This window comes from Stenella coeruleoalba (genome assembly GCF_951394435.1).
Source record: "Stenella coeruleoalba genome assembly, chromosome: 14".
Lineage (NCBI taxonomy): Eukaryota > Metazoa > Chordata > Mammalia > Artiodactyla > Delphinidae > Stenella > Stenella coeruleoalba.
The window spans coordinates 87,324,259-87,334,599 of NC_137160.1; the positions used below are offsets into that span (position 1 = coordinate 87,324,259).

General features: G+C 49.7%; 1 protein-coding gene across 1 annotated transcript in view; it reads right to left on the reverse strand.

Annotated features, from left to right (window-relative positions):
- Positions 1 to 9,896, reverse strand: part of TMEM132D (transmembrane protein 132D) — a 645,590-nt gene extending 635,694 nt beyond the window's left edge. The window contains exon 1 of the mRNA XM_079941954.1: positions 8,886 to 9,896. Within this exon, the coding sequence (XP_079798080.1) occupies positions 8,886 to 8,964 (79 nt within the window). The 5' untranslated portion in view covers positions 8,965 to 9,896. The remainder of the gene's footprint in view (positions 1 to 8,885) is intronic.
- Between the last annotated feature and the right edge of the window lie 445 nt (positions 9,897 to 10,341).

The window sequence follows — 10,341 nt, forward strand, 5'->3', positions numbered from 1 at the left end:
TATACAGCAGGTTCTTACTAGTTATCTATTTTATACATATTAGTGTATATATGTCAATCAAAATCTCCCAATTCATCTGATAAAGTCCTTAAATATCCCTCCACTCTGTCTTTGCACACGTCCCTTTCAAGCTCCTGGCTGCTGTCCTTCCCCAGCTGGCATTTACGGCCCCAAGTTCAGCGGGCTGCGCTATCCACTTATCTCAAGTGTTAGACTGTTCTAACTTCAGATCTTTCCCAGAGCAATTCTGCCACACAGCATCCTTGCTCTCCTTCTGTGAACCTGCTCCTCTAACGAAAGAGCATCCCATCTGTTGTCACAGCCAGTCTCGATACAGACGTCCACCATGGACGGGCTGGGACGGGGTCCTGGGACGAGAGCCTGCAGACCGCGCTCAAGGTCGACACCGGCCATCAGACACCATCAGGCACCCACGAACGGCCAAGGCTCAGTGCCACTCAGGCGTGTCTGCCCAGCGTGCTGACAAGGGTGCTGGAGTGAATGCAAACTCGGTCCCCAGCTTCAGAGAGCAAGAAACACACGTGTCTTCCTTTTTATGGGATGGAACTTCATTTCTATTTGGATTCCCCGTTTCACCCAGTAGCCAAACAATACCCCCCACCTCCAATTATTACAGAGATCACGTGTAAGTTCTGAAAGATTCAAAGTGCCCACGACAACCAGGAGGGTTCACTTCAATGACAGACTTTGTCATCGGTCCAAATGGCATCCGGTCTCCTGCGGTCAGTACAGGCAGACCACAGAGACGCCTCCGTGATCTTGACCGCAAGGCCTCCTCAGGCTGATTGGGCTTCCTTCCGCCATGTCTGCTCCAGCTTCCTCAGCTGATCTGGAAAATATTCTGCCACTCTCAGCACCTCGCTGGAACTCACTGCCTGGTCACTGCACACTGGTCACTGCCTTCTGCTTTTTACAGCAGGTTCTCTTCCTCTAGGAATCTCCAAATATATTTGGGAAATCTAACTTATATTGCTCTAACGATGTCATCCTTGGAGTGAAGTGACACAGAGCATCTCAGAAGCACTCTGGCATCTGAACTAACCTCTGAATCCTTCCCTCTCCCCCCAGTGAAAAAATATTTACTGAGGTGAAGAAGGAGAGGGTGTGCCAAGAAAACACATGCCCACGAACATATGCTTTTCCAAATCTTTTGTCTTTTGCTGGAAATCTAAAGTCAGGAACCTGGCTTTTCTGTCCTGGGCTTTCTGCTGTAGCAAGAGGCAGTGGTTGCCATGTTTTACCTGCGAAAGAGATGAGACTTAAAGGGTGATGAGGATTAAAGGCAGGCAGAGAATTGGCGACATCAACATCGGTTTTGATATCAAAACCTTTTCCTGCCACAATGTCCTAAGAGATTGTGTCCAGAGCCTTGAGAATCTCAGCGAGTTATATTACAACTTAAGCATCTCCCCACCTACCAACACGGCTTTCCTGACCAAACACACAAACAAAAACAACAACAACAAAACTGAAGTCTGACTGCCACCTTCTTTACTTAGTGAGTCTGCTCAGCAATTCTCCCATAAACATAAAAAGATACTATTTTTCACATGAGGAAAATAACCAATGTCGCTAATTGGCTAAAAATTCTTTGTGACTGCCTGTCTTTTCAAATGTATATCGAAGTCTCATTTCTAGGCTTTAGTTCAGAGAAAGAGAGAGAGAAAAGTTTTTATTCCCTTTCAACTTTTTCAAATATATTTCTTAACCTCGGTTACTGCTGTCCTGTCATGAAAATATGTACTTAATCTCTTTGAATATATGTCACAAATCTTTTTACTTTAAGTTCAAGGGCCTTCCTCCCCTATAGATACTTAATTTCTGGAAGTTGATGGGACACACATCTTGGGTGATAGGTTTGTATAAAAGGGACCCTTTGAACCCTCCTACACTGTTGGTGGGAATGTAAGTTGGTGCAGCCACTATGAAAAACAGTGTGGAGGTTCCTCAGAAAAATAAAAATAGAATTACCATATAACCCAGCAATTCCACTCCTGGGTATATACCTGGGCAAAACTGTAATTCAAAAAGATACATGCACCCCTGTGTTCATTGTAGCACTATTCACAATAGCCAAGACATGGAAACAACCTAAATGTCCATCGACAGATGAATGGATAATGAAGATGCGGTCCATATATACAATGGACTATTACTCAGCTGTAAAAAAGAACAAAATAATGCCATTTGCAGTAACATGCATGGATGCAACTAGAGATTATCATACTAAGTGAGTAAGTCAGAAAAAGAAAGACAAATACCATATGATATCGCTTATATGTGGAATCTAAAGTATGGTACAAATGAACCTGTCTACAAAACAGAAACAGACTCACAGACATAGAGAACAGACTTGTGGTTGCCAAGGGGGAAAGGCGGGGGAGGGATAAATTAGGAACTTGGGGTTAGCAGATACAAACTACTATATATAAAATAGATAAACAACAAGGTCTCGCTACTGCATAGCACAGGGAACTATATTCAGTATCCTGTGATAAGCCATAATGGGAAAGAATATAAAATAAAGAATGTCTATATGCGTATAACTGAGTCACTTTGCTGTACATCAGAGACGGGCATAACACTGTAAACCAACTGTACCTCAATTTAAAAAATTATAAAATTTTTAAAAAATCAGTACTCTGACACTTAAAACATTTTTAATAAATAAAATCTAAAAAGAAGCCAAATCTTGAAAAAAAATAAATTAAAAAGTTGACCCAAAAAATTAATTAAAAAAGTAAATAAAAGGGACCCTTAAAACTGACATTTAAGTGAAGACGACCCTGGCCTCAGGTTGCTGGGTGATCCTCTTAATTCTTCCTAGATTTTTTTTTTAAGTAGATTTTAAAAAATAAACGACAAAAGTGATATAGAAATATCCTGAGTCTCTGGTCTCGTCTCACGACAAATCCACGCTGGATTCCTGTGCTCACCACTCACTTCTGCTACGGCACCTTCACAATATTCGCCCCATAATTCAAGCTTGTCGTCTGGCATCAAAAGTCAAACTTACCAATCCATATGTTCACAGAATCCAACCTTCTCCTTTTGGAAACAGGAAAAATGTTTGTCTGCCTTCATGCTCCATGCTTCTCCCTCGTTCTTTACAATTTTACTAAAAAGCTACCCAGACTTTTAGTCCTGGTGAAACAGAGGCCGCGTCAGTCTCCCCTCCCCCAGGGCCCACGCATGTTAGTGAAGCGGATGAACGATGGGATGCTGGGATTCAGAGAGCACAGCCGAAGTCTCTTCAGCATCCTGGCCTAGGAGACAACCACACAATTTCACATCATCAGATCACCCCCTCCACCTCTGTAACAGCCTTGGGATTAAAATCCATGTTTTAGTTCCTTGTAGGTATCATTCCCGATTGCTGCTGGAAAAATGAAGGCTGAGAAAATTAAAAAACAGGGTATTCACTTATTCATTCCTTCAACAAACAATGAACCACCTCCAAGGCTCAGAGCTGAAACTCCACGGAAACCCCTCTGCCCTCAAACTTCAGCACGTCAGGCACCGCATGTAATTTTTGCCTGACAAATGGATTCCTTTTTAGTTATTATACATAATCACGAGCAGAATGTAAAACAGTTAACGGTGTGGGCTGAAGCATCAGGATTCAGACTGTGACACTTCAGTTGTAAGAGCTTGGACAAGTTACTTCTCTGAGTTTCCATTTCTGCATCTATAAAATGGGGTGAAGAAAATCTAACCCATTGGTTTTATCTGCAAATTCACAAAAAGCACTTTCAGCAATCACTCAGTGCAGTGCCTGGCATACAATTTTAAATTACTTTAAAATTCGCTGTTATTATTATCGACAGAAGTATTTCCTGCAGCACTTTGAAGTACTGGGAGGGGGAAAAAAAAACCCCGGCATCAAACCATTTTACTGCTGTGCAAAGTTTCTTTCAGCAATAGTCTACAGTCTTAAGGATACTTAAAAATTTATTGAGCCCTTGCAGTGTCCAAAGTACTAAACTCAATACTGAAGAGAAATCAGAGAGAAAAATACACAGAGGCTGCCTCTGGAGGTACTAAAAATTTAGGAGAGGAGACAGAAAATGGTTTTAGAATGTGTCACCCCCGTAGAAGGTTGAAAAGTGCTTCCCCACCCTCACCAAAAGATATCTGCGTCCAAATCCCTCAAACCTGTGAATGTCACCTTATTTGGGGGAAGAGAGGGGGAGAGGGGGCTTTGCAGGTGTGATTAACGTAAGACGGGAGATGATCCGGATTATTCCCGTGGTCCCTAAATGCAACCACGTGAATCCTTACATAAGAGGGAGGCGATGGGAGGTTTTAGACACAGAAGAGGAGGAGGCATGAGGACAGACCCAAGAGAGACGGGAAGACACTACCTTCAAGCGATGTTGCCAGAAGGTAAGCCCGCCGGCGCCCATAAGGAGGGGGCACGATTCTCCCCTAAAAGTCTCCTGCCAACACCTTCATTTCGGCCCTGGGACACTGATTTTGGACGACTGGCCTCCAGAACTACGTGAGAGTGAAGCTCTGTTGCTTTAAGTCACCATGTCTGTGGTCATGTGTTAAGGCAGCCATGGGAGATTTACAGACCCTCTGATTAAAATCCATCCGTACCCTCCTTCTACTCACCAGTGCCTGGGAAGGGGCGACCACAGAATCCATCCCCCGCCTGGACCATCTTGAGAGTGCAAGAGGCTGCTATCACTAGCCTCATCAGGACGCCACGGGCAACTGGTGGTGGTCCAGGGGAAAGAGGACATGCCACGGATATCCCCACACCCTACCTGACCGCTGCCCATCTCTAGTTCACTTCCCACCCTGTCCTTTCATGCAGTACCACAAGCTCCACGGCTCTCTCTCCCGGCCACACTGGCCCTCTGGAGTCCCCGTACGTGTCTGCACCCTCCCACTCACGTGCCCCCTCCCTGCAAACACCAACCCATCCCACAGATGCTCTACGTCCAACGCCAATATACCTGCGCTCAGAGATGCTTGCCCTGTCCCTCCAGCACTTCGCAGCTGAAAGTTTACACTCCTTTACATAACAGTTTCATACAATGCATAATTACATTTTTATATAATTAACATCTTTTTCTATCTCCTCTATAAACTCCCAGTTCCGGGAGGCCAGTAACCGTATCTGTGTGGGTTTTTCTCACTACTGTTATCCTACGGCCAGCATGGCGTGGGGTATACAGTTGGTGCTCCAAAAGCAGTTACTGTGATAAAATTAGGAAGGAGAGGGGACCCAGAAAACCAGGAGAGGAAAGGAAGAGGGAACTGAACGCCGAACTGGTGGGGTTTGAGCCCATGACTTAACACCATGGACGGTCTGTGCACTTTACAAGCTAGACGAATGACTGACAGTGAACCACCCTGAATCGAGCGACACTTCAGTACCTTCCTAACCCTGTGTCCTCAGAACACCAGCAAACAGTTCTTGCAGGATTCCATGCTCACTCAAAGCCCGTGGCCTTTAGTATTTGTTGAGTCATCAAATTTTATGGATTTATGGATGAAGGGATGGATGGATGGACGCACGGAAGGATACATGGATGGATACATGGATGGATGAAGACTGGTTGAATAAATGGGCGAGTGGATAAATGGATAGATGAACTTAAAATATAGGGTACTATAAGCTTCTGCAATAGCGTATTTTTGGAGTTTTTGTTTTGTTTTTCATTTTTTCTTGGCTTTCAGAGTTGAACTAAATTAAACAGAACTTAATAATTAGAATTCTAAATTTCTGTGCCTGTATTTTTTGTAAGATCATATTTAGTACCTAACTTTTTAATTCAAGAAAAATGAAACTTCTTGGTCTCCCCATCTCCTCTCCTTTTAATTTTGACAGTGTTTAAATGTAAGAAATGAAGTTTAGTCTGTCTCTCTCTGTGTCTCTGTCTCTGTCCCTGTCTTTCTCTCCCTCCCTATCTCTCTCTCTCTCTCTCTCACACACACACACACTCTCACACACCCCAACGTGCTCCCTCCTGGATACTTCTTCCTCCCCTGAGAGCCCAGACAAGGTGTCACTGTAAACCAAAGCGCCCTCCAGTCCAGAGCTGTGGGAGGATATTGCCTAAATAAGAGGTGATGCTCTGCCGCCCAGATGCTTCACTGCTGACCTAAGAGGGAAGCTATCGAGGTGGAAACACTGCGCGAAGGTGCCCTCACAAAGCCACTGCCCAGGAGGCTGGCTGCACTCTGCCACGGGACGCAGGCGGAGCACGTGCCCAACACGGCCCACGGACGGGGGTCCATCACTGCAGCAGCTGCTCTCCCGGGATCCCAGACCTCTGAGTGTCTGCTTCTCAACGGCATTTGCAAGAGAACATAACTCCGGGGGATGCAGGTCAGGGTCATCACAAGCAGCCTACACGGTGCCACGTTCCTGACTCTGTACTGAAAACCTGCCTGGCTCTCTGCCCATCTCTAGTATTATTAATTTGTCTTTGGGCCCCTTTACTTTCCATGCCCTGCCCCCCACCCCCCATGAAACGAATAGCAACATGTTAAAACACATCTGCAAGCTGGCACAGCTGTAATCTGCGTCAGGTTCCCCAGGAAGACTAGACTCTAAACATAAAACACAAACTCTCTGACAACTTAATATAAGGCTGTTCTCCAGGAAAAGGCTGGGACTGCACCCCAGTGCTGGTAAAAACTTTTTGTTTCATAACAGAGTTCCCAGGTCCTACAGGATAGAACTGCAAGCAATGAAGCTTTATTTTTATTTGATTTTCAAACGATCTATGAGGTTGCTCTATGACCAATCACTTCCTGCTCAGAAAATTTAAACATATGGGTTCAAAGACGTTAGCCTGGTAATGAAAATGTGCACATCTGTTCCTTCAAGTCTCCATCTTTGGAAAGAACTAAAGCAATGCAGTAGATATAAAAATATGCTGAAACACATATTTAATATTTGGTAATAATCTCCATCTTTCCATCAGACCCAGACAAATTAGGCACTTTGGATGGTGTGTGTCTATGCATACGTTTCCTTCCAACTAAAATCCTCTTAAATGTAGTCCATCTTGGATTTCAAGCTTTTCTAGAACTTTCAGGTGGTCGGAGGATCTGAGAGGGGGAAGAGATGTGAACATATGGGGAAAAGAACTGAATGGTCCATGTGTTTAGAATTCATATCTGCACCAGGAAATTTTCTACAACTGGAAGGTTTCAGGGCTGTGGAACTCAAAATATGTCATAGGCTGGGCTTACAGCATCCTTCCACAAGCCGAGACCTCCACATCAGAGTTCCTCATGTTAAGGTCATTTTCAGTGTCTCCCACTTGAAAAGTTCAGAACTAGCAGGGGAAATACGGTTCTCTTCAACCCTGCTCAGTCTAATCAAGAAATCAGTAACAGAACTATGTGTGTACCTAACCGAGGAAACATAATAGGTCATATTTACAAAGCTATTCTGAACCTGAACAAAACCTTTTTATTGCGGCATAAAAACAGAGAAGTCTACTCCTATTATCAAACCAAGCGACAACCAATAAGAAACATGCCTCGTAGCCACAGGCAAGCAAGTCTGCTGGGCTGTTGTTGCTGCGGATCTGGGGTTTTTTAACCTCATGTCTGCCTGGGGTGTATTCACTGAATTCCTCGAGCTTTTCTTCCGTTTCTTGTGCACATCACAAATCCCCGAGGCGCTGGTTCTCAGAATTGTTCTAACTCGTAATTAGGAGACATGAGCCCATTACGACCGCACTTGAAAAGACAGCCAAGCAGGGTGGGCAGAGGTCACCCTCTTCCTACGTCACACCAGCACAAAAGCCGGCTATTGTCAGATCTAAAGCAATGTAACCTCAGGGATGCCTGAGGAGCTCAGAGAACAGAAAATTCCTGTCATTAAAAAGGCTCTGTGCATGACAATTGGCTTTGAAGTTTCTGAGAGAGATCTCATCTCGAAAATCTTCTCAGGAAAAAAACGACTCTGTTTACAGGGATTTGGGGACACACATGGGAGACTGCTAAGATGTTCCACTTTGCTCCTTATACATCTCTCTGTAGGAAAGAGGCCCCTGTGGGAACCCTACACAAATAAAGAGACCTGATCAGTAAGGAGAAAGAATGGCTGGTCCTTTCTACAACCTCCGGTGTGAATCGAATAATTTCCCTTCAAGGAATTCGTGTCCTGAGCTTCCAAACTTGCTGTGCCAATGACAGGCTGGGATGGAGACAGATGAGGGAAGCAGATGCGGAATCCCCGCCTTCCTCACAGCTGCAAGTCGGGGGCTCTGCTGGGATAACGCAGGTGACAAGCAGGGTTTAAACTCCGCGTCCAACCTGCACGGACGCTGCCACCGGACAAACAGCCACAGAAGGCAAAGGGAGAGAGAAGCCTCTTAGAGAAACGCAGGGCCACCTCTCCGGAGCTAGCCCCGGGCCACAGGCACGGGAGCCCACGAGGCACGCGACAGCGCTCCCGTACACAGGCGTGCTCCGGCATGATTTCCTCACGGGTCCGTGCCAGTAGGGAAAGTCAAGCCCAAATTCCAGAACCTTTCCAGGAGGTCACTCAGTCCCTTCCTCTGACATCTAGCTCAGCCCTCCCGGGGCCCACCTCTCCTTTCAAGGTTCTCCACGGCCCCCTCCCAGAGTGGAACACGCGGTCGGGTGAACGAGGCTATTTTTCCGCCCGGGCGGTCTCACTCAGGGCCTCCAGCCCCAGTCTTCCGGGGAGGCACCTGCTACGAAGGGGCAGCGGGAGGACCTCGGCCGCCGCACGCGCGCGCGTGTACAAGCACAAACGCACACCCACACCCACTCTGCCGGCCGCCCCCATCCATGCACGCCCTCCCACACACTCACTCCCAGCAAAGTTCGCCCCGGGGCCCCAGAGGGCGGCGGCGTCCCCTTACCTTTGGAGAAGAGGGCGGCCAGGCTGACGAGCACGGGGGACCAATGGTGCCACAGCGTTCCCATCGTAGACGCGCACATCCCGGAGGCCCGGAGCGCAGACCGGCGGCTCCCCGGCGCCGTCTGGGCGGTGAAGACACAGTCGCCAAGAGCCCGGAGGACCGGAGCGGGCCGGGAGGGCGAGGGAGCGCCGGGCTAGGGGCGCGAGCGGCCGCGGCGCCCTGCGTCCTCCTCCCGCCCATCCATGGCCTGCGGGAGGCGACACCGCGCGCCGCTCCGGAGTTGCTCTCCCGAGTCCAGCGCGCGCGCAGGCAAACCCCACCTCCCTTTCACCCCCACCAGGATATTTTTACTTTCATCCACGCGAATTTGTTCCTTGCCGTTTACCCAGAGAGGACTGGCCCCCAAGTGGCCCCCAAAGGGCGCCTCCGGGAGCGCGGGGACGCGGGGCGGGCGTCTCCGGGTGGGCTAGCGGGCGACGGCGGGGCGGCGGGGCGGCGGCATCCGGGGCGGAGGCGGTGCGGGGACCTCCGGCCGGGTGGCCGGGCGCCCGGAGCGGCGCGGAGCGCCCGAGCGCACAGCCCCCATCCCGCCCGGCCGCGCCCCGGGGCGCGCGCCGGCGCCTAAAGTTTGGCGGGGCGCAGCCGCTGCCCGCGCCGCCCACCCCGGCCCGGCCCCGGCCCCGGCTCTGGCTCGAGGGGCCCTGGGCGCGCGGCGCGCACGGCCGGCTCCGGGGATGCGGGGCTGCCCCCGGCGCCGGGGGGAAGCGCGCCACCCGCGCGCGGAGGAGGACCCGCAGGCCCGGGGACCTCGCCGCCCGCGCGCCGCCCGCGCTCGGCCGAGCCTGCCTCCAGCACGGACGCGAGCGCCACGAAGCCCTGCGCGCGCTAGGGGTCTGCCTTAAAGATTAGTCTTTTTTAAAAAAAGCCCCACCCTTTCGGAGTGACAGCCGCGAGCCCCAATCCGCACAGCCAATCCCTCCTCCCGGGTCTGCCCCTCACCCACCCTCGCGGCCACCCCGCCCTGCGCGCGCGAGCGGGAGGGGGGCGCCTGGGAGGCGGGCGAGCTGCGGGCGTGTTCTGCCTGCTCGGAGGAGGCGGGAGGGAGCTGCCCGCTCTCCCAACAGGTGTCAGGAACGCCATCTGCTTTCTCTCGCTCTTCAGACCTCAAGCTGAGGGCAAGTCCTACAGCCTGGGGGTTTCTAAGGCTCTCCGCCTGCCCGTGAATACAAAGATGCCTGCAGAGGCCCTCACCCCCGCGCCTCAGTCTCTGGGTAGGAGGACCTCTGACTTGCCAGGCGTCCTGGGGGTCACGCTGACCCCACCCCTATCCTGGAATGACCACCAAGTCAGTGATCCTAAAAGAATCCTGTCCTGACTCCCCGCTGGCCCCTTTGGAGCTGGGAATGGATCCATTAAGGGCCAACGCGGCCTTGAGAAGATAAGAGACAAGTTCTTC